Genomic DNA, 25341 nt, shown 5'->3' on the forward strand with positions numbered 1-25341 from the left:
CTCTACATAGCTCCATAGCATTTAGACCTGTTTCAAATACATATGGAATTCCTTAGTAATACTCAAGAGTTTTACAAATGATAGTGCAAGTAAGGATTAGTTTTACCTAAATCCCATGAGAATTGGAAGCAGAGGGTGAAAGCAGAAGTAGATTTTTAATGAAATTATGCTTTTTTGCCTCAACAGGACTAAGAAAGTAATACCTTCTTAATCATTTTGACATATTGAAGGCACATTCAGTAGCACAGAATCAAGCCATATTCCTAGCTATTTCCAGCAACCTACAAACATGAATTTATTCTTACAAGCCCAGATGCTGAAACTGTGACAGGAGGCTGGGGAATAAGCAACAAAAATACAGCTCCACAAACACACCTTTCACTGAAAGGAATGTTGAACCACAGAATGGCACTTCTAATAGTCTCTCAAAGACACAGGAAAGCCTCTGCTACTCTAAACACTCCACAAATCCTATTTTATCAACATGCACTGACACCAGATATTTCAGTCCAGCAACACATCAGCCACACACCTTAGAATACTTAAGTGATTCTAATAAGCAGTATTTTAAGGGAAAGGCTTTCTCAGTGGAGTGATGATTGCACAATAATTTTTATTCACTCCAGTTTATAATGAGAGCTACAGGCAAAGCTGGAGTTTCCCAACAAAACAGTTCACAGCTGCAGTCCAATATACTGTAAAAATCATTAATGAAGACACTGCAATAGACGTTTTCCTTTACTCAACTCAGATAAACAAAACAGCAAATAACAGCAGGAACTCTTTTAAAATATCACTAAAACCCCAACAATAGTTGTTTGTCCAAACAGATTTTGCATGTTCAAGGTTTTTCATCAAAAGAAATAGAATGAATTTAAGTCAAAAGGGAAAAAGTTTTGAATCTAAGTTAAAATGATAAACCAACAACTGTGGAATGAGAACATTCACAGAATTTTGGACAACATATTCTGCATTCTCCATAGCACGTACTTAATGAGTGAAAATCAAATTGAATATTAAAAGAAAATAGGATCATTTACATGAATGTGCATGTATAAAGTCTAAGTTACAAGGAAGCTTATATAATTGTACATAATTTATTTTACAATTATAAATAATAAATAATGCTTATATAAATATAAATAATCCTTAACCACAATTTGTAGCTACTGTATTTAACACCAGACTCTAATTTTGTGTTATTTAAGCTAACTCATGGTCTTGGTTATACATCCATAGCTCCAGTAGCTCACATAACACGCACAAACAAGAAGAGTCAAAATGTTTTTTAGCATACACAAACATTGCATGTCCCCATGGTGACAGTAACACAAAAAGCTACATTTTTGAGCAATCCATAGAGGATTTTCATACTTGGATTATTAAATTTTAACTACAGCCTCAAAAGCTATCATAAGCACTCACTGAATGCACTTACTTTTCTTTCCCACACAGTTTTCCAGAAGTCAGTGTTCACAAAAGGAACTATGCACAAAGTCCCCAGGTCACTGTAGTTTGCTGTAGTTTCTATAGCAAGAAGCCACATCTTAATAGTTAAAAGATTGTAAAGGTTCTAGAGCAAAGTTTATGAATAAAAACATATTTTGACCACGATTGTTTTTCAACCCAAGTCAATAATGTGATGAGAACAGACTGCACATACAATTCAAGTAAGAATCAAATGCAGCCATTGCTTTTCTTATTACTGAAACATTTAGGGTGAATTATCACACAATTCAGCAAGAAAGCAAGGTATTTTAAATATTAGTGTTATTTGGCCCAGATGGCCAGATAAGGCAGATAAGACCTTATCTGAAGAACACAAACTAGGGACCTGATAAGATGCATCCCAGAGTCCTGAGAGACTTGGATGATGTAGTTGCCAAGCCACTCCCCCGGATATTTGATAAGTCATGGCAGTCAGAAGTCCCAGGTGAACGGAAAAAGGCAAACGTTGTACCCATCTATAAAAACCTTAGAGAAAACCCTGTCAACTACCAACAAGTCAGTCTCACCTCTATATCTGCAAAGATCATGGAACAAATCCTCCTAGAAGCTGTGCTAAGGCACATGGATAAGAGGGAAGTGATTTGGGACAGCCAGCATGGCTTTACCAAGGGCAAGCCCTGCCAGACCAAACGAGTGTCCTTCTATGATGGAGTGACCACATCAGCAGACAAGGGAGAGGCTACAAATGACATTTATCTGCATTTCTGTAAAGCTTTGACACAGTCCCTCACAACATCCATCTCTCCAAACTGGAGAGGAATGGATGCAATGGGAGAACCATTAGATGGATAAGGAATTGGCTGGACATCTACATTCAAAGGGTAGGGGACAATAGTCAACTAAAACACAGGAAGTTTCAACTCTACATGAGGAAGAACTTAATGCTGGGGGCTGCAGACCACTGAAACAGGCTGCCCAGAAAGGCTGTGGAGTCTCCATCTCTAGAGACATTCAAAACTCACCTGGTTCCTGTGTAACCTGCAATAGGTGACCCTGCCTTAGCAGGGTGATTGGTCTGGATGATCTCCAGAGGTCCCTTCCCACCCTAACAGTTCTGTGATCCTGCCCCTCTGCTTTACTCTGGTGAGACCCCACCTGCAGTGCTGCACCCAGCTCTGGGGTCCCCAGCACAGGAAGGACATGGATCTGTTGGAATGAGTGCAGGGGAGGGATGACAGATGGATAGAACACCTCTTATGTTAGGAAAGGCTGGAAGAATTGGAATTGTTCGGCCTAGAAAAGAGAAGGCTTTGGGGTGACCTAATTGTGGCCTCCAGTACTTGAAGGAAGCCTACAAGAATGAGAGACACTTTTCACAAGGGCCATGTGGTCACAGGACAAAGGGGGATGGATTCAAACTGAAGGAGAGTAGGTTTAGATTAGAAGTAAGTTTAGAGGAGAAAAAAATTATTTAATGTGAGGGCAGTGATGTCCTAGAATAGGCTGCCCAAAGGAGCTATGGATGTTCCATTGCTGGAAGTGCTCAAAGCTTCAAGGCAAGGTTGGATGGGACTCTGAGCAACCTGGTCTACTGGAAAGTGTCCCTGCCCACAGCAGGGAGTTGGAACTAGATGATATTTAAAGGTCCCTTCCAACCCAAACCATTCTATGACCTATGATCTAATCCACCCAAAATTTTGTCTCAAAAATACTCAACAGCTTTAGTAAACCTTGTTAACTTACCTGTGTAACTACACATTTTTTCAGCTGTGTTTATAGACTGAAGCAGACTGAGCTTCTCTTGTAGCACAAAATTAGATCACTTAATCCTCACACACACTATTCCCCAAGTTTGGAAGTTCTGTGTGGTTAGGTTTTTTTAAAACCATAACTGCACTTTCTATTTTTTTAAACGTGATTGCTGAAACTACCTTGATGAGAATTTAAAACCAACAGACATGTGCAACATAAATACAGAAAGTAACACACTCACAGCTTCAAATGATAAGTTAACATGTTCCAGGAATTTCTGCATTAAACTTTCAGTTAGTTGACTGAAGCGATATCGGAAGAGATCCATTTCTTGTTGAAGAAACCAACGCCTGAGATCCTCACTGAAAAAAAAAAAAATTAAAAAAAAATTCTGAATATACTTTTTTTCTTTGCTTGAAAACTAGACCACAAACCTAGTGAACACAACAGTAATGCTGACTTTGGCATGTGACCCACACACACTGAGAAGCTTGGAAGTAAAGGCAGGAAACCTTCAGTGACACACACTCAATCAATTGTGGAGAGACAATACTTTTTATTTGTTTTGGATAAAATAATTGTAGGTAACATTCTCCCTTGGTATTTAGAGGACAGGTTTTTTCTACAACATGGCACAATATTTCTTCATTGTACAATTAACATCACAATTAATGTAATGAGGCAAATACATTTTGAAGGCTACTTCTTTTAATTCTCACTTTTGCTGTATCTCAAGCTGAAGAAATATGCATACATCTCAGTAAATACAACAATAGTGCACTCTACTCTAGCAACAAACAGCCTGGAAAGAGGCAAAATGAAAATTTAAGGCAATGAAGTTGGGTGTGGAACACAAATAGAACATTGAACTCTTGACAAAAGAGAAAAAGGGGTTTAGCAACTGCAGGTGAACAAGTAGAAGAACAAACAGGAACACAGGGACAGGAGTTAGAAGACAAAATAAAACAATACTGAAGCCAATCCAAATACTTTAAATATTTATGGAACTCTTCACATCTTAGTGCTCAGATTCCCAGGCATCAGTACATTACTCAAAGCTACAGCAAGTGGCTACCAGAGTGCCAGTAAAAAAAGCCACCCCACATGTGCAAGCACAGAATGCAGATGATGCTGTATCTCACTAGCACAGGGCACTCTCTTAAACTGTCCTGAGAGCCACCCTGTGGGCCACTCCCCTTGGAATTCACAGAGCACAGAAATACTGCAGTTCTCTTTACAATATGTTCTCTTTACAATATTTAAGCATCTTTTCCCAAAGGGAATATGTGAATCACAGAGTTGTTTGTGGTTTTGTGGACAAAACCTCTGCTTGAAATATGGCTTGAAGAAAAGTAATTATTACATAAAACAGCCAGACAGAAAGGCTGTTAAGGTGCTTTGTAAAATATAATCCTGCAGACAGTCTCAGTGCTTGGGATGTAATAATCAGTGCAACTTAAAATGGAAGATAATGCTCTAATGACTGATCTGTTGCAGTTCTTCTGTGGCCATCCTGGACTGCAGTTAAATCCTGGGATGTGACAATTTTTCCATTTTCCTTGATTTACAGCACATTTGTTTTCCTATGGGGGGAACCAAACAAAACAACACCACATATATAAAAACAAACAAACCACAAACATGATTATATATAATTTCTTTGTGGAGGCCAGCCAGTCTGTTGTTCCTTTCCTTCAGAAAAGCAGATCCAAGGCTGTAATCCCACATATCCACTTAAGTTACCATAACAAGAAAATACTATTTTATCTTTTATACACACCTATGTGTATTCTTCCTACAGCTGACAAAATAGCTGACAAGCTGACCTCACACGGCTGTATGTGTCCAGCAAATACTTCTAAACTGACTTTCCTAGGATCATCATCATTAGGGCACTATACATCACTTCTAAAGCCAAACCATATTTTATACTTATTATTCACTGAAAAAAAATGTACACTCATCTCATACTAAGAAGTAATACTTATTATCCAAACCCCACACCTAACTGAAAAGCAATGTCACTGACATTAGCTTCAGCAGCAGCTTGGTTAGTTAAGAGAGTAGGAGGACACTGAAGTGTAGATGTAGGGGTATCTCCTCATTTTTTGCCACTTAACTTTCTGGTGTGCAGATTACTTAGCAGTTTAAACCAGTTCACAGATTCCCAACTTTAAAAATAATATAAGAAAACAGCCTCTTTCATATAGGGAACAGCACCTGAGGGGCTGGGCTTGGAGTAGAAATAATCTTCACCCCAAGGAGGAAAAATCAGCATAATTGTTAGGAAGCATGAACAAAGACATACTCTAGGGAAAGCATGCAAATTCTTGTAAATCTGGAATTTAAGACTAGTAGCTCCCATTCCACAATTAATACAAGAGCTCCAACCACTTAACAGTGATTTATGAAAACTCTGGGCATGGCCAGATCACTGCTTTTCTAGGCAACCAACACCAATGCATTACTCAGAGTTTAAGTTTTAAAGACTAGACAGCAAGGGGAACATGGGTACAGATAACACACAAGAGGAAATGCTACTCAACAAAGAGGGAGCTATTTTAGCAGAGAAGTCTGATTTATCATTTAGAAAAAAAAATATCAGGGAGTAGTGAACAGGCCTTGCTGAGTCTGATAGAGAATTTATGTCCTTGTTATGTGACACAGACACAAATCAAACAAAAAGAAACTTTTAAAAAGCACAAAAGTACGTTTGAAAGTTTCCTGGAGAAAAGAGTTTTGCCATCAGAGCAGAGGTAAAATTTATTTCTTCCATCTTAAGAAAGTAAAGTGAAAATTATGCTCCTGTGACTTTCAAGGTTCTTCACAGCTGATCTGATGAAGTGATGAGAGCTGCAGTAGACAAAAGCAAAAATGCACACTCCCATCTACACGCAAATAAAATTATCTTTACATCTGCATCTGCCATGAAAGCAAATCAAACAAGATTATTCTGTTTCCTGGTCTTGACAGATCTAGGTGCCATTAGAAGAGGTGTGAAAGAAAGAAGGGTATGAATGAGACTGTTCTCTTAAGACTGTAAATACCCTGTCATACAGGAACAAGCTTTAAAGTCGGATTTCAGAAAGCAGAAGAAGCAAAGTCAAGAGATGATTACTACCTTACAAATTTAACTGACCAGAATGGCGGAGCAGAACCAAAACAATCCAATTTACAAGTGAGGACTGATAGAGACTAGAACAGAAAAATCGATATAAACTTTTACCCCTGGATGGCACTGTTGGCCAACTGAAAAAGCACTATCACAGGAAAATGCAAACACATGTACACACAGCTGTCTCAGGAACTGACTTCAACCTAGTTTGCAGTTATGTCTACTTAAGTGCACTTTTTCAATCACTCCTTTTTTCTTCTTCAACAACTTTCTTCTTCAACTTTCTTCAGCTAATGATTTGTGCCAAGCTTATTTTTCTGACCTAGTATGATAAAAACTTGAAGTACAGTATATTCTATTTGCCTCAATTTTATGTTTTGAGAACTTGCCCATTGTAGACAATAGAAATATCCCCACAGTAGCTGCTTTTCAAGCAAGAATAGAGAACAGTGGGCTACAGGCTCACCTCAGAGTTCTTAGAATGCTATTTTCCATGTTATGAGTAAGCACTAAATCCATCTCTTCAAAGTACAAGTAGAAAGCCAAAAAGCTGACCAAAATCTGCTTTATCAAAATGCAGCAAGTTCATATAAATGAGAACACAATGTGGCAACTGCAAGTTGTCTAAACAGCGTCCCAGAGCTCTATTCAAAACCCCTCCTCCAAAGATGCCTTTTCCCCCCAGATTACAAAGCCAGGCTCTTTCCTGCTGATTCTGTGCCCCAAAACAGCTTGTACTCATTTCTGCACAGCAGCTCACCTTCATCAATCTGCCTATTTCTGCCCTGCCTATAGTCTAATTTTTAAGATAGTTCCCTGAAACACAGGGTTTGAACAGTAGCTGCAATTTATTTACTAAGCAAGAATTTCAGTCAAATTCTCACCTTCCACAAGAGCAGAATTTTCATCAGCTACCAAGACCCTTAAAGCATCTCACCTCCCACAAAAAAAAAAAAGTAATGGTCTAAATAATAATAAAATGTTCAAAGTAAAGTTTTGGCTTTGTAATTAAGTCAAATTGATAATTCAAAATGCCACTAATACAAACCAGTATGTTTTCAGGGGCCTTTTAGACCCCAGACTACTCCAGGATACTACACTTTAGGGGGGTTTTGGTAAACTTACACAACATGTAAAGAAAGAAATCATCAAAATCAGCAGGACTAGTATGATCAAGGGAGTTTATAAAAATACAACAAACAGAGGCACTAGAAAGAAGACAATATTACACTTATTATTCACAATCACTAATTATACATGTAGAATACAAAGGGATTTCAGTTGCAATTCTGTTATTCTTTCAGGATTTCCAGCTACACTATCAGAGTCACTGGAGTGAAGGCTGGTATTGATCTCCCACCCACAACCTGTTCCTCATGGCACATGCATCATGGATCTAGCAGGCTCATTGATCACACACATTGACAAACTGCCTTCAGCACAGCCCAGATGTCTTTTGAAAGGACAACAGGATAGGACATGAATGATCTGGAAGATTTCAGGGTGTTTAATGTCACCCAGGGCCTGTCATGGTGAGGTTTCATCCATCTGGAGCAAGCTTTTGAGACCTTTGCTACTTCCTACTCTGATCAGATGTTCTGCAGCAGGAAGCCAAAGCCATTTCAAAGAAAAGCCCCAGCCATTCCAGCTCAATATCCCAGCTTAGACCACAATCCCTCCTACTCAGTTTCCCTGCCTGTTTTTACTTCAAAATCTGTATCCATGGAAGCACTTCAGTCATGTCAGCTATCACAGTATCATAATATGCATTCTATCACAGTCACTTTATTAAAATGAACTGTATTGCAGCCTTAAGTACAATTGAATCAACAATTCAAGGCACTTCATATCTGCCAGTTTTAATTCTAAAAAGACCACAGTGATAAGAAGACTTCACACAAATGTGTAACAAAATTACCTGCAGACATGAAGCACTGACAACCTCTAATTTCATCCAAAAACTATAGGCGAAACAAAAGAATGGGTTTTACAGGATCAACACTTTGCTTGAAATTTCACATAATAAAAAAAATGCAGTGCAACCAGCCACAGCAATGAATATGGACAAAAACCAGAGGCAGTAGATGAAACCTCAAACTCAGATGGTATTTTTAATCTGTCAGAAACAGTGCTCTCTATACAGTAACATAAAGCCTATTTAAATAGCCAGGTCTTTGGTCAGTTATCAACAGTTAGCATATACAGAAGTTAAACCATGCTATCAATCGCTGCCTGACAAACAGTTAATACTGATGTGTGTTCATTTAGAAAAAAGCTGTCAAGAGACTCAAATCAACTGCATGTGTTTAAAAGCCAAAAGCTTGTAAATATTTTAGTTATCACAAAATCCACATCTTAATTGATTACACATATCCCTCTCCATCACAGATGAGATCAGATTCCTAGCAAAAAATCCTCTTTGAGCCAACCTCTCTCTTTAGCAGCCATGCAACTCTGAAGCATCTGTAATGTCTGTAATAAAGCCCTGCAGTTTCTGTATACGTTTAAAATTAATAACAAGGGTACAGCATAATCCAAGAAGTACTTACGACTGGCAGTAGGCAAGGCGAAGTATGAAATGAGAGATATGATCTTTTCTTCTTGCCTCATAATCATCCTCAGCCAAAGCCTGTAGAATATATTCTTATTATTCCTGAGAAATAATCTCTCCCAGATTAAAAAATTCACAATAAATTTACCACTGTTTTCAACAGTGTGTTAACAGTCATCTTTGAGACAATAAATGCCAACTTATTGAGGAAGGGGGTTACCCTAAAGGAAGAAAAACTTCAAAGAAAACCCTTCAAAGAAAAACTACATCTCTGACAAAATGACAGAGCTGCAGTTTTAGAAAGAGCATTTCATCAACTCTACTTTTATTCATTATTCTTGAATGGTATAAAGAAAAAAAAAGTGCAAGAGCATTCCGTATCTTGATCTTTACTTACTCTGTAGGGAAACTTCAGTTTCCGGAGCTCAGCCTCCAACTTAACTTTGTATGCATCAGAACTTCTTACATAGCTCACACCGAGATTTTCAATTAGTTTAAGCACTGGGCAAAAAAAGAAAATGCCCATGTTAGAGACAACATGTTGAAATCAAACTAAACATATGGCAGCTTGGGAAAGGCACAAACTGGGGTAAGGCCACAGGAATTACTTTTAATGGCACGAGGAGGAAAAGGGTGAGAAATAGGGAGGATAAAGTGTGGCCAGTGAGTCCTGAGCAGCTGGCCCAATTCTGGGATCCATACTGTCAGCACGGAAAGGGAGACAGCTGACTCTGATGGACCAGTTTCAGTTGAAACATCGGTTTCAACTCTAATGGAAACTTGGATCCAGTGTTCAGGACTTCAGGGAAAACCATTGTGGCTGCCAGGCACAATGACCTGAAATGCAATACAGAGACATCAAATGTGAAACGCGCTCATAAACCACCCCCCCCCCCCCGTGTAAACCAAAACGACACAGTCCGACAGCTGCAATAAACGCTCATTGTGGAATCTGTCTCGGCTCTCCGAAACGCCCAAAGCAACGCGTTTTCCTTTAACGGGAGCTGCTGGCAGTAGAGCAGCCAGCCCAGCTCCGTGTGTGTCAGCGAACAGAGCTTCCAGGCCTGCCAGAAATACACAGCCATCACAGAAAGGATTCAGAGCATCAAGGGAGGGAAGGGACGGGAGGAAGGAGAAGGGAAAAGGAAGCAGGAGGAAGAAGGAAGGAGGGAGGGAGAGACGCTACTCACGCCTCAGGCGGTCGATGGCAAAGCTCTCAAACTCCACCAGGGAGATGCTTTCCGTGGGGGGCTCCAGGTAAAACTGCAGGCTGTGAGGGTACTGCTCCCTCCGGTCTCCAGCCAGCCGCGCATGCCTCTGCCTTGCTCGACTGGAGAACTCCATGTCTCTCGCCGCGGGGCTGCCCCTGGCCCGTCTCCACCACCCGAGCGCCGCTCCCGCCGCTCCGCCCGACGCGACCTGGCGGGACCCAGACCCGAGCGCGCCCGGCCCCGCGCCCGACTTCCCGCGCTCCCCCGGCCCCGCCCACTTCCGCACGGGGCCGCGCCTCCTGGGCACCCATTGGCTGCGGGCCGGGGCGGTGCTGGCAGGACCCACACCCGGCATGGCGGCCCCGGCATGAGCAGGGAGATCCTGGCAGATGTCCGCACATGGCACGGCCGCTTCTGGCACTAGCACAGTCTCCACTGTTGGACAGTTTTACAGTTTTGTCGCTTTTCCAAGAGAATCGTAGGATTTGCTGGTTTTGCCGCTGTGTTAGCGATTTTGCCGCAGCTGAGAGTATGTTGTTTTATGCCCCTGCCACAAAAAGCTACTTAACAATTTTTCCCTAGAAGTCGTTTAATGATTTTACAAGAAGTTCGGAGCGTAAACGGGTGGGAAATCAGAACTGGCATACAGTTTGTTCCAACAAAATGAGGAAAATCACTAGTTTAGGCTGCCAAGTTGCTAAGAGCAGTGAAAGGATCATGGATGAGGACGAGGCCTGGTCCCGGGACACTCCGGGCGCTCTGACAGACCGCGCCCTTAACAAACGCTGCCCCGGAGCCCGCCTGGAACTGCAGCCTGCCTCTGCAGCCACAGATTAAACGTGGTGCTAAGCCCAGCCGAGCAGGGATAACCCACTCCATCTTCAAAGCCGGTGCCCACATCCACATTGCTCGCAGTGCATACTGCCACGTTCCTGCTGATTCTCTGTGGCGTCTCCTCTTTGGTCTGGGCCAAACCACTGCCACGGCAGTATCTGAACGTGTTAGCAAGACAGAAAATCAATTTCATTCCCCAAGACTCCTCTGTAATTTTCCAGGGCAAAACAGACTATTGATTTTTTTTTTTGTATTTATATTTTTGTAATATTTAATCGGAAGCAAGTTCTTATCTTTTATCTATCTATCTATCTATCTATCTATCTATCTATCTATCTATCTATATATATATATATATATATATATGCATATATATATATAAAAACTTTAACCAGAAGCAACGTTTTTTCAAATAGCCACTGCTCATCCCACGCAGTTTCTTCCCTTCACCACCTGGCTGCAGCCTGAGTTGCTTAGGAGTAAGGAGTACATCTGCCAAAATCCTCCTAATATTTGTAAGAAGATGGAGCTTTTGCCTTTGTTAATACCCAAAAGATCTTACAGAGACTGGCAATGCACTGTCCAGAGCAGGTCAAGGAGTCCCACGAGTTCCCACATTTGCTTGGAGTGTTGTACCCAGCCTGGCCCAGAGGGGGAGAAGTACGGCAGTGCTGAGGAGCACAGCAGAAACCAGAGATGCATTTCATTTAAATTTAATTCAATTTCTACTTATGTTTTAGGGTTTGGCACAAAAGCAGCACCACACCTTTGCAAACCATGGTTTGCAGTTTGCTGTCCATCGCTAATTCTACTGAGCCACGTGCTGCTGATTTTTGACAGGTCAGCAGCTATGTCTACATATGTTGTTTCTTCTGTTTATTTTACTTCTAAATAAACAGGGTTTTTTCCCTTTCTTGCTGATTATTAATCCCCAAATTGTCTGTCAGTAGGTGAAGATCTACCTTTTTTTATTTAGGTTTTTTTTCATTTCAGTTGTCTGGTGACACTAACAGCATTGCAAAAAGATTACTTCTGCAGAAATCAAGAATAAAAATTAACTTCTATATTACTCGACTTAATTACTATATTACTACACTTAAATAAAACTTACAACTCAAGACCTTACCCTATCACACAAAAATTATTTTCTTGGGAAAAGAAAATAGACAAGTGAAAAATTTTCACCTTGGGGTAAACCCTTCCCTCCCCCAATTTCAAACTTTCTAACTGATGCATCTGTTGAAACCTGCAGATGGTAATATTTTTTGCTGTATTTTGGTTGCCTGTTTCTAAATGTATTTTCATGACTCACACAGTAACATTACCACTGGGGGCTGATTTTCAAAGTAGTTTTTAAGAGAATTATTGATGTTGTAACAACCCACCTCACAAATGTTTTACAACAACATCCATATGCTCAGCTGTCAAGCTGTCCCCCTCATCCCATGCAAACACAGTCCAATTCAGCATACCCCAAACTGTTCTGCTGTTTAATCAATGCACTGTTGGAGGAGAGGGTTAAAAGCAGAAGAATGGCAATGAGGAGGAGGAAGAGGACCATAGATTCACTCAAGTGACCTTGCAGCTGGGAATGTCAAGGTCTGGAGAGTAAAGGTGAGGTGAGGACTGTATATTATGTCTACTGCTGTTTATACTCTGTTTTGAGAAGCATTTCTGTGCAGAGATAATGTGATGTTTTGAGAGAATTGGAGGCACTCTCAGGGCCATGCTTAAGCTCCCTGGTTTTGGGAGAGAGAGAGGGTCAGAGATCATTAAAAAAGCCAAGAGGACATCTCAGCATGTTAGTAAAGTACGAGTAGTGCAGGACCCTTGATAAATTGGTGCAAACAGCAGGCCTGCTTTTCACTCACATGGACTGAGCCTAGCAGTGCCTGCCCTTCTGCCTGTGGGGTGTGCCTCTGCCAGGGTGCTGCCTTGGGATCTTCCAGTTAGCAAGGTAATGCAATAAATTTTCTTTTTGCATTGTGTTTTTCTGCTTGTTCCAGCTGCCTTCTTGTGTCAACACAGACACACAAACACACACACACACACACAAAATCCTTATTTGCATTAAATATGTATCATTGCACAGCTGCTAGTCCCACTTTTGTTATAATAGCTAACAGACTGCCTAATGCTAAACTACCAGAGCCCAGTTCTCTATTTGCTTAACTACATCTGCTAATAAAAGGGTAAATATGGTGATGCTGATATGTAGACTGGCTTTCTAACCCCATCCATCCCTCATGTCTGGGATGTTTGGATCTCTGTGGATGGCAGTGATTAGCACAAAAGGTCCCTTCCCTGCTTCCAGCTCCCTTTCAGCTCTTACTGTTAATTGACAATCTTACTGCATGTATTAGCCTGATTGAATTCTCATGTAATTCTGTCTTCAAATATATTGTACTAATATCTTGGACTTTTGGTCTTTTCACTTCTTAAAACGTTCTTCTCAAAAGATTTTTTAATTTTTACTTGTTCGAAATATTTACTTACATATTTTTCCCTTGTCTAACTCTATTCCTTTACTGATCTGACCTTTTCAGAAAGCTTTTCTTGTAGTCTGTTGGTGTAATTCCTAGCCCAATTCCTATTCCTTTTTTCCTGTTTTGCAGTTCTCCTTTTTTTTATTATTATTATTTCTTTAAATGTTTGACATCCAGGTTATACTGGGATTTTACTTCTGACTAAAATGCACAGATACCTCTGAACTTACTATAAATAGCAGGGTAAATGTTCTGAGCTGGCCTTTGAATTCCTGCAGGCTCTGAAGTGAGTAAAGCATGAATCATGCAGGGAAGAGAGGTTCAAAGGGCTGCTTTAGCTGGAATATGCTCTCAGTGTTAATTTATTTAAGTGGAGAGTAACAGTGGTCACATTCCCTTGTGACACACTAAATCTTTCTGGCTCACTTACACAGGGCTTACAAATCCCAAATTTATTCCCCAAATCCCCTGTCCAAGATTCTAGTGCAGAGGCAGAGAAAATCTAGCTGTATCTTCACAATCTTCTTAAATTTATCCTGACAGGTAGGTCTGTCATTTGCCTGTGCCTCTCACTGCATGCATCTTCTTCATACTGAAGAAGTTTAGCCTGCTGTAACAAATACATTCATTGCATCTTTCTTCAGTTATATATCGTATTTTTGATCCCTTTGCATAATTTTTCAAGGTACATATAGGCAAAATCTGCCCTGTCCTTGCACTAGGCTTTTTCCAAAAGGATGCTATCCTTGTATTTCCTTACAAGATGCTCCATGTACTTGAAATAATTTTGCTTGTCATGCTGGGGCCTGGGGGAAAGGGGGAGCTTGTTTTTTTTCTCTAGCCAATCTTCCTCTGGTAACTTGTGAGCATTGAATCAATATTAAAGAGGCAAGTTGAAGTATCAAAGATAGATGCACTCATGTATTTGAGAAATTAGAGCCTGAGTAAAAAAAAGAGAGAAAGATTCAAATTTCTACCATGGAAAAAAAAAAAAAAAAAAGCAGAACTCAGTCTTTTTTGTGTGTGGAGCAACAGCAAGGAGACAATTAACACAAACATCCAGGTGAGCATAAATATAACTTGAGTTCAGCCATTGCTCCATCATCTCCAAAGAGACGGGGGAAGTTTGAACTATCCAGAATCAGGACAAAAAAAAAGTAGAATTAATTTCTAGACTTAATTTAATCTACTGCATAAGGATCTTCTTCCTAGTATGTCTATGTTCATCATATTTAAATTGTGAGGTTCTGGAACATACAAAGAAGTTTTTCAAAGTCAGTCTGTTTGAAGGGATAGTGATGTTTTCTTTGCTTGGATTTTTATTACTACTAAACTAATTTACAGTAAGAAAATGCTTTTGTTACATGTAAGATTTAAGATTTACTGCTTTTCTAATACTCTCCTGAGAATATGCTCTCCTGTAACAGAGAAGAATAGAATGCTTTCTTATCAAGTAATCTGTAAATAATTGAAATATTTCATTAACCCCAAAGTATTGCTATCCAACATAAGAACTAGATATAGCTATATACCTAGGATTTTTAACTTTTTAAATCAGATAAAGAATTATTTGTCAGGATTCAGAATAATACATCTCCTCATCCCCTCATCTGCCATTCCCCAAAGTTTAAAGTATTTTTACAAGTAAAATCTCTTATTGACTGAACTTTTTTAAATATTATTCTGTCTCCATTAAAAGAAACCCACTGCAGTTGAAGGATTTTGCTCAGCCTTTTTGGTGTTTGATGAGGGGTATTGTATAATACATTCTTGGCCAGGAAGACTTCCTGTTTCAAGCGTATGACTTATGATGAAAAAATGTCCTATTCAGTCCTGACACATACTGGGTGTTCAAATACTCAGACACTTTGTAAAGCAGTCTGCAAAATTCCAACCTAATTGTAAGTAGCCAGCCACGTTCCAATTGCTAATAAATGTTCATTTTAGACTTACTCAGAGCATTTCCACTATTACAAGTGAAACCCACCAAAATAAACATTGGGGTAGGATTTATTCTGCCTAATCTAGCCACTAAACCTGCACCAACCTTGTAAGCTCTTTGTTTAAAGGAAATAGTTTTCCTGAGAATACTTGGAAAGAGGTAGGTATCCTGCAGGCCTCTGAAAGGACATCCAGACTGCCTAAATTTAGGTTCTTACATAGCTGATGGTTTTCCCTTTGTTTACCTCAAGTTTGCTTGGCTTTTTTACTCGCATGTTTTCTGGTTTTGGGGTTTGTAGTCTTCTTTCAAATAGAAGTGATGTTCAGGGCTAGAAACTTAAGTATTTTTGCAGATTAGGAGAACAAAGTCTTCCTTGCATGTAATACAAGGTCATCTTCTCCCTTAGGAATAGATACCAGCATAAGGAGTTAGAGATGACTTAGATTCCCTATGTAAGCAAAATGCCAGTTAATTGGAAGTTGCCTCTGCAAGACATATGAGATTGTGATGATTAACAAACATAACAACCAATTCTTGAGCACCTTCCTACTGTAAACTAAATATATTACTTTGTCTTAGTTCATAGTATTTTGCCTTTGTGTTAGTTTTTTAATGCTCTGTAATTTCCTTTGTCTAAAACTCTGTGGAAATTGATCTAAGAAAGTAAAACTGAGTAGAAAAAGTTCCAAGTAAGGCTCCTCTTCCCTTTAAGTATTGTCTGAAGGTGCACTGATTTCACCAGAAGCAAAATATAGCCTCAGAATATAAAACCCTAACCCCATCCACCAGCACTGTTGGAAATCTCCTACTGTAATGCTCCTTAAAATTCAGGACTTGCTGATAAAACTTGATTTATTTTCAGACTACAGAGCTAGAATAACTATTGGCACCAGCATCTTGGCAATCTTTCCTCAGGTCACCTACATGAATATGCAGAAATCTGGTACACACATTGTTATTTTGAAAACTACATGGCACATTTGCATTACAAATTTAGAAGTTGAGACTCATCCTAATAGCTTTTGAATAACCATTAAAATTGCCTACAATATAGCCACACTAAGTACAAGGGTTTAATATGTTTAAATTTCCAGTTAGAAAACCAAGTTTATCAGGTGCACAGCCATTAACAAAATATTGTTTTAAAAAAAACAATGCTATTAGATATCTTGATGACCTAACTTTTTAACAAATCTGGTAACAGTTAAACAGCAAGGGTGAATCACTAATGTATCTTAAACAGCAAGGGTGGATCACAATGTATTAGGCTTTATATTTTAGGTGATATTTATGAGTATAGTAGTAAATAGTATATAGCAGATCATGTTACAAATGCTTTCAATAGGGGCTACTTTCTCTTCATACATATTTCATTTTTATGGACCCATAACTTACATGAGTACCTGGATGGTATTACACATTTAAGTGCCTGCAGTTTTGCCCTCTCAATGAAGTTAAACAGTTAAATGTGGGTAAAAATTATGGTAATTATATACTGAGTGTTGAGTACATGTGGTGTTAAACTTTCTCATCCAACCCCAACTAATCTCACCACCTTGCAGAAGTGAACAGATTATATTCTCAGGGAACAGACAAGAGCATTAAGTTATCTACAGGCCTGTGGGCATCCTGGTTTTTGCTTTGTATACCTGTGGCAGCCTACCAACTCTATACAGGGCACTGAGAAAGCCCAAGCTCTAGGAGGGGAGTACAGAGCAGGCAGTCTCAAAAAGAGAGAGACAGACACAGGTGTCCTCAGAAGTATGCTGCTTACACTGCCAGCCTTAGATCCTAAGTCACCTCATCTGCCATTCCAGTTCACTTGGCACAACTCAGTCCACTCTGACAGTTTCTAGGCCCTGGGAGCTCATGATGCTCATTTCTACTCTGGTCCTATCCATGTTTGTGTGTGTGTTTCCCCCTATTTCCTTTCCCTGCTCTGTCTTCTGCATAGACAGCATTTGGGTTACTGCCTGCCCAGATTGCCCAGTTCCCCAGGTGTGCAGGCAAAGCTCATTTGCAGGCAGCAGTAGAACACTAGTCAGAGCAGCAACCCCAGCAGCCTGGTGTCCTGGACCACACCACCACAGTTCACTTCTTGCCCTCCCTCACAGCCCCACAGCCAATCCTATTTCTTCCCACACTTCTTTTCACCAGCATCTCACTTACTAACCTGCTTATTCTGCACCTCCAGGCACTTGCCTTCAGCAGTGGCAGACAAAGTGATTTAGACCTTGTTCTTCATTATGGCTCCACCTCAGCCTTGCCACCCAAGGAGTTTACAGTGTCCAGGGAAGAGAAGCAAATCTCCAATCTCCCAACATTCTGCCCCTCCAAATGTAGGCATAGACCAAGTAGGCAACAGCAACACTTTCCCGATGCTGTCTCCTGACAGTACTGAAATTCAAAGGAACACATCAGACAAAGGGCTTTTCTGAACATTCAGTTATGTCATGTGTAAAAAGAAGAGAGAGGGGATAATGACATTTTAGGTAATTAAAAATACATTTCCTATTACAAATTTTTGGTGTTGGAGGGAAAAGACTAGCTTAATTTCTCATTGCATTTATTGTTCTTCTTAATGTTTTACTGCAGTGATTTTTATTGAGCGTTTTCTTGAGTCTGGTATAAAAATATCTGCATTCCCTCATAAGGTTTCTGTCTCCCTCAGTAAACTAAAGATGGATCCACTAAATTCTTTTTTTGAGGTTGCTATAACAGATTCTTCAAAGTTCAAGGGTAATAGCCTGAATATTGATGAGTTTTCACTAGCAGCCAAAGAAAATATCAGGAACTCATTCTTCCTGGCATTTTTGACCTTCAAACAAACTGAAAAAAAAGGCTGGCTGGGATTTTGCTCGAGCAACCAAATTTATATATCAATTTGGTTTGCTTGTTGGGACTCTGTACTAGCCTGTTTGTCAGCCACAGTTTTACTTTGGGATACTATCTTTTCCATTCTCCACAGGACTGAGAAGGCAGTTAGTTAGTATATTTGGATATCTGTAAAAACTACTTCAAAATAAGATGGCTCTGGAAATTCAACAGTACAATTTCTATGTTGTTTTTGTGATTGACAGATCATTTTCTATCAGCAACAACTTTCTGTTTTAAATTGTGCTCTACTGATGACAGGTTGACTGTAAGATGCTTACTCGTGGTCTACAGAAAGAGACTGACCACACAATTAGAAAAAGTAGAATATGCTCTATGATTTAATTTTAATTAGGCTTTACAGAAAGAAGAAATTATATTTGAACTTCCTGTGTACAATAGGTCATGGAATTCACTCTCTGTATGGACCATACAATTAAAACTGGTCTAAGTTATCTGGTTTAGGAAAAAGTGGATCTTGGCATCTTTCAGTTAAATCCAAATTTTCCAGAGTAAACTTGAAGCAAAAGGGAGATCTGGTTGCACCAAAACTTAGGATAGCTCACATGCTGTGGTCACAAGAACATAGAACATATATCTGAAATTTGCAGCAAGACATTGCAAACAGTCCTGCAAATCAATAATTATTTATTCACATACGATAGCAAGACTGGGGCTGGCAGAGACCACTGTTCATTTTCTTATTTTACCAAAATGTAAGGGTTTTTTTTCCCCTATAATCTGGCTGTAACATGCTAGAAAATAAAATTCTATTGTCCTATAGCTTTTAAGTAAGGGTAGTTTTTCTTAAGTATAAAATGCTTTCCTCTCTTGCTTGCAACAAAAGGCTTATAGTGGGAGGGCCCATAAAGACAGAGGCAGAATATTTCCACTGTCATCTGTACAAAAACATTCCTAAGTTGTCTGTATGTTTTCCAGTTGTTCTTTTGCTTTTATTAGTGCTTGTTAGTTTCAAATTTCTTGCCTTATTTTCCTCCTTATGAATGTAAACATAGATTTCATTTTTCTGTCTACATTGACATTATCTCAGCCTAACAGTACATCATGGAAAGCTGGAAGATTTATCAGCAGAAAAAAGCTTGTTGGAAAAAAATCTGGGTGGTGGTAATTGGAGAGTGAGTCAGTGTCTGGAGTCCAGCTGTGCTTACTACTCAAGCCTGACTAGAGCAGAGTTACTCATATTTCTTCAACTATCTGAAACTGGCTTTTTTTAAAAAAATAAAGGAATAGACTTTATATATACTGGATACATTTTTGGCTGAGAACATTTGTATAAAGGCAGCCAATGATCTTTTTTTCTTTGTTGTTGTTGTTAGTATTGCAGTGGCATGCAAGAACCATGCTCTTGGAGAAGCAATTCATTATCTATGCACAAACCAGCATGTCTGAATGATGCTGTGGCATCAACAGCTCAAAATGCACCAAAAATAGTTTGATATACAATCAGTTCTGTGATTAATATTGCAAAAAACCTACATGCTGACCCTGGGACACAAAGCTTTGCTACTTCTTATTGCACACATTTACAGTGGTTGAAACTTAAGAAGCACAAATCAATTCATGGTTGGTGTTATTTTAATTACTGGCCTGTGTTATGAGGCTTGCATCCCAAACATTGAAGTTCTAGCTTTTGGACCATACATAATTTTGAGGAAAATGGCATTTAAATGTCCTTAGAGAATATTGTTAAACTAAATACTAATTCAAAGCAGATTTTATAAAATTGATGTCTTAAAAAATCAAGGTCATAATTTTTATCTTTTTTGCCAAACTAATAACGAGTTAATTCTAAGTTCTTCACAGGTTAAAGAACCTCAGTGTAACAGGGGATATTTGTTACCTAATTTTGTTGCCAAGACTGAAGGAAAAGACCCAATTGTGAATTGTTTACATATTTTAATTCCTTTACACTTTAACAATTCCTGTAAATTTTGAGATATAATTAAGGAGTTTTCATGTTTTACATACAATTAATGAAAAATGAATATTTAAAACAAAATAAGTAGTACAGACATGCTATTACAATTTTGGACTACACAGAAGCCAGGATGAAAACAGTACTACAGGTGCCATAATAAAAGTCAGGATTGAAATTTGGGAAAATAAAAAAAAAGAAATCAATCAAACACTAAGAGTCTCATTTAAAACAGAAAAAGCCTTTGACAGTCAGCTGGAAGAACATTTTCAGGCAACACTCACATTAAAGCTGAAATTTTGCCAGCAATATGATATCTAAAACTATTTCAGCTCATAATAAAATCTGATGCTGTTGACCAGTTTCTTATCTCAGTTTTTGGCTTGTTTCTTGCAGTTATAATTGTAGATAAGTAGGCTAAAATTTCAGGAGAGCAAGCTTGACAAGATAGTATGTCTTGTATTTGTTACAGGTATTTATTACACTGTTAGTGGGGTTTTAGATTGACTTGGTAATTTAAATAAACTAAAACAGAGAAAAGATATTACCATATTACCCTTTCCTCTCTGTCCCCATTACTCCACACAAATGCTTCAAGACTACTCATTCCACCTCTGTGTAGCTATAAAGCCAGCAGTGTCTGCTGGGGCGTAGAGAGCTGGATGTCCAAGTGGCTTTCTTCCAGATGGGAATACAGAGTGACCCACTCAGTCTGCAGGAACAGGTCACTGGATAAAGAAGAACCCTGTGATGCATCTGAGACCTGGCATAATTCCTAAACTCCCTATACCATTAGAAGTACAGCATTTATCCTATATTTAGGAAAGCAGATACAATTTTGATTTTTATGGATCACCATTTTTTCTTCCCCCTAGCTTGCCTACAGTCCCCTGCTCCATTTCACATACAGCCTCTTCCCCATTTGTGTTTCCTAGTTCCTCCTCTTCTTCCTCACTGCCTGAAGATGACAGTAAATGTGAGCATAGCCTGCTTAGTTTAGTGGTGGCTATCAAATGTGACAGATAATTTCAGCTGTCTTCCCCTGGGTGAACATAAGCCTCTTGCTTCTACTGCAGCTATCAATATTAAGGCATGTTGAATGTTTACCATCTCCAAAATGTTTATCTATCTATATTAATTCAAATTTACCATTACCAACTGCCAACTCAAACAAAATTCTGCTGCTGCTGTTCTATTCAAAACAGCCTGAAAAGGCAGCCAGCAGAGATCAACTTCACAGACAGCATTTGCCACTCAAATAGTGAGTCCCTGTCTTCACCACAAAATGTCATGTGGAATGGGGACAATGCTGGCAAGTTTATATGGTGCCTATCTTGCAAATCACAGCACACTGTTTCTGATGAAAAATAAGACTTTTTGTCATTATATTTCTTTCTAGGTTCTCTTTTATTTCTTAGAGAAGGTAGTTTATTCCTTAAGAATTATGACTATCAGAATTCAGTTCTACAGAACTTCTGAACAGTTTATCCTCCTAATTTCCTTAATTTGCCTATCCACAACTCTTTAGCAGTTTCATCCAAGGTATCCAGATGTCCCAGCTGTCTCAGAATAGCTGCTGATCTGCTGGCAGTGCTCAAGGAAATAGAAAAGCACACAGGAATTTTAGTCCTTAGCATTACCTTTATGTGTTAGCCCAGAATTTTCCAGATTTCATAGCAAAAGCATTTCCTGATTTTCATGAAGACATTTCCTTCATTACTATTAATATGAAAATTATAAATAGTATCTTCTGATTGTAGTGAGGGAAAGAGGAAAGTGAGAAGTCGCATAAAAATAAAGAGGATCAAATGGTTCTGAAACTCTAAATGAGAAATAGGCAGTTCCCTGGATGTGAGCCACAGTTAACTCTATTCAGGCTTCTGATAAGCAACATTTTTGCATCACTGTAATTATTTTACTTTGAAGGCAGCTTTAACTACTACAAATTCACCCATGAAGGAAAGCATTTAATAACTGTAAAAGCGACAAAAAAAAAAGTAAAAAAAACCTGTTCTCTTCACAGTTTTCTTTCAAAAAATGTTTGAGCTATGTGATGTTTTAGGAGAGAAATCAGTTTTGTCTAATTTTCAAATGCAAGAGTGTTGCCAACATATTTTATGAAAAATCCTTTACTTAGGATTTTTCCTTTCCTGGGAGCTGAGAAGCCTCAGAACAAACTAAACAATTCTTATCTGCTGCTGTGGAATGCCACGGGAAAATCTGCGATTGGCCCCGTCGGACTGTTTCCAATTAAGAGCCTATCACAATTCACCTGTTCGGCCCGTCTCGGGCTGAGAAGACTTCAGTTTACACATTCCTATTCTATTCTTAGCTTAGCCTTGTAGTGAAACCTTTCTCTTTACTCTTTTAGTATAGTTTCTATATCTTATATATCATATCATAATAAATCAAAGCCTTCTGATGCATGGAGTCAACGTTGTCGTCTCTTCCATCATCCTGGGACCTCAGAAAACCCCTGTAATACAAGAGAGACAAGCTCTAAAGGCAAAGTCAACATAATAAAAGAAAAGATAAAAAATAACTCTTACCAATGCTAAGGAGACTGATAATCAGTCACAAGAGAGAGCCTCGGTATAGAAATAAATCTAAAGCAAGCAGGAGGACCACCATGCACTACCCCATAACTAGGACATTGGATTAAAGTGCCAATATGCTTTCATTGCCACCATCACCAGGGACATCAGTTATATAAGAATGTGACATAAATATGGGAACAGACAGATATCCTTCCACAAATGAAGAAAAAGGGGGTAATTTCCATCAGTAGTGTTGAAAAATGAAATACTGAACAACTTGACAGAAAAGATTAGAAGCCACTCATCCATCTTTTACAATCACTTTCTACCCCTGTCTGCTCACTAACATCAGGGCAATGCAGAGCATAGGTGAGTTGCCTTTTCACACAGATATCTGCATCTGCACAAAGTGCAGGAGCTGCAAATACAGGAGCAGCTCAAGCACCTACTTAATGTGATCTGGTTTTGACAGTGATTGGTTCCAGATGCTGCAAAGGAGATTTCCACAAAACCCATGAGGAAAGCAGTCATGAAGAACTGATGTGTAAGGACAGATTCTTCCCAGGTTTACTGTTTAGCTGGTTCATGCCCTGAAGAATGGCATCTTATGCCCTTTCTAACTTCACTCTTTTCCATCACGTCAATAATGTATGTCCTGTTTAGTGAAGCCTGTCTCTTTCTGTACTCTGCTTCCCCAATCCCCAAGGCTTTAGCAATCTCTGCACCAAGGATCCTCTGACACTCCAGCTACACAGCCTCTGCTCAGAATGCAGAAAATGAGCTGTGAATCCATACAGAGACAAGGAAAATAAATATTCTAGGTATGGTGAGCCAGGATTATTAGCAGCTCAAGGATTCAAGATGGAAAACACTGGCACAGGAAGGTATAAAATCGTAAATTAACACAGAAGGCTCCTTGGCCCAGAGACTATTCAAGAGCTTCTTGGTCGTATCACCAGTGCCATGAATGTCAGTGGAGCTGGTGGTAGGTGACTGCTCAGCAGCCCTGGGCATCCATTGCAGGGAGCCATGGGACAGCCTGCCCTCCCCACTGTGACTGATGGCTGAGCAACAACAACCTTGAGTACCATATCTGGAGCAGTGACCTCTGAGGTCTTCCTTAACCTCAGAGGTCATTAAATCCAAGCTGACTTTGTGAGGCAATAAGCACCTGTTTAATATCTCTAAACTGGACATGTCATGCTTGTGTATATCATGGGATATGGACAACAGGCCCAAACAATCTAACTCAAAATAGGGCCCATAATAACTGATGTGTGCTTATTGCTGAAACCTACTAGACTCTGAACCTTAGTCCTTACTGAACAATAAAATCCATGATTATGTGTTGTATCAAATATTGGTGATGCCTATGTTGTATCAAACATTGGTGATGGCTATGTAAACTGGGAGAAATTGCAGCTGTATGGGTCTGTGTTGCAAATACCTGATTGAAGCAAATCTTTTTCAACATGCTGTCTTAATCTCTGTAAAACCAACTAATTCCTACCTCTCAATTTGCTTATACTGCAGCTATTTGACCCTTGACATTTTCAGCAGATTCACCATAGGTCTCCAGTTGCTACATATGTGTACAGTTTATTGAGTAGATAGCCCACAGATATGTCTATTTTGTTTTTACAAGCATTTTTTTTAAGTTACACTGACAGAGCAGTCAGCAGGATAATATTTCATGAGGTCATCTTTTGCATTAATATTTTTTTGCATTAGTAACGAGAATTTCCACAACAGAATATTGTTGCTAATTATATTCACTCAGCCAATTTAACCACCTAAAGGCTAAGTCTAATTTAACCTAATTTCCTTGCCTGCCTCATTGTTTACTGCAGAGAGAACATGGTCTCAGAGAGCAAAAGATCTCCAGTGTATTTTTGAAACTTACCCTATCCCAAAATGAATCACTCTCTAGGAGTCCTCCTAAGTGCCAGTCCGGAGCAGGTTTGAGCAGTTCCAAAAAAGGGAAAGGAAAAATAATCTAGGGAAAAATTCAGACTGCTTAGCTAAACTAACTAATGAGCAGAAGCAAAAAGCAAGAACAAACAAGAGCAAAGCAAAGCAGAAGCAAGGGCAAAGTGAAAAGCAAGGCAGAAAGTAAAAGCAGCACTATGTACTGCCCCGTCTGTGTGTCCTGCCAGCCATGGGGGAGTGGCTGATAGCAAAACCAAAACAAAACTTTCACTCTTCAGAGCCAGTCTTGAAAGCACAGGACGTAATATCCAGCAAAACCAGAAAACACCAATGGGGATACAAGCATCATAATGTCACCCTAGGACACAAGTGCAGGGACATGGACCAAAGCTTGGCCAATTGATCCCCATTGAAATTGCAAGACTTTGTTTCCCTTCCTAAAAAGAAATAACATTTCCTTTCAGGAAAGGAAACGATATCTTGCGAAACAGAAAAGAAAGGCTTACAAACACTCTGGAAAGGTGATGTGATCAAATCAAACACAATTGAAAAAACCCCAAAAAATCAGAAAATCAGGAGATTTAGTGACTACAGCAAAGTGGACCGGTAGAAATGAGGCGCAGTGCTGTCCTAGTTTAGGGCAAATTTTGGAGAAAACCTCCAAGAGGGGGCTCCTGCAGGAAGCAAACCCACATGGCCCCTCCCCCCAGTCGGTTTGGGAAGGA

The 25341-nt window shown here is 39.3% G+C and overlaps 1 protein-coding gene across 1 annotated transcript in view; it reads right to left on the bottom strand.

Annotated features, from left to right (window-relative positions):
* Positions 1-10334, bottom strand: part of PRIM2 (DNA primase subunit 2) — a 91015-nt gene extending 80681 nt beyond the window's left edge. The window contains exons 1-4 of the mRNA XM_018919497.3: positions 10058-10334; positions 9265-9368; positions 8866-8945; positions 3443-3563 (exon numbers count right to left, since the gene is read on the bottom strand). Coding sequence (XP_018775042.2) covers positions 3443-3563; positions 8866-8945; positions 9265-9368; positions 10058-10211 — 459 coding nt within the window. The 5' untranslated portion in view covers positions 10212-10334. The remainder of the gene's footprint in view (positions 1-3442; positions 3564-8865; positions 8946-9264; positions 9369-10057) is intronic.
* Between the last annotated feature and the right edge of the window lie 15007 nt (positions 10335-25341).

The sequence above is a fragment of the Serinus canaria genome, chromosome 3 (assembly GCF_022539315.1).
Source record: "Serinus canaria isolate serCan28SL12 chromosome 3, serCan2020, whole genome shotgun sequence".
In the NCBI taxonomy this organism is placed as follows: Eukaryota; Metazoa; Chordata; class Aves; order Passeriformes; family Fringillidae; genus Serinus; species Serinus canaria.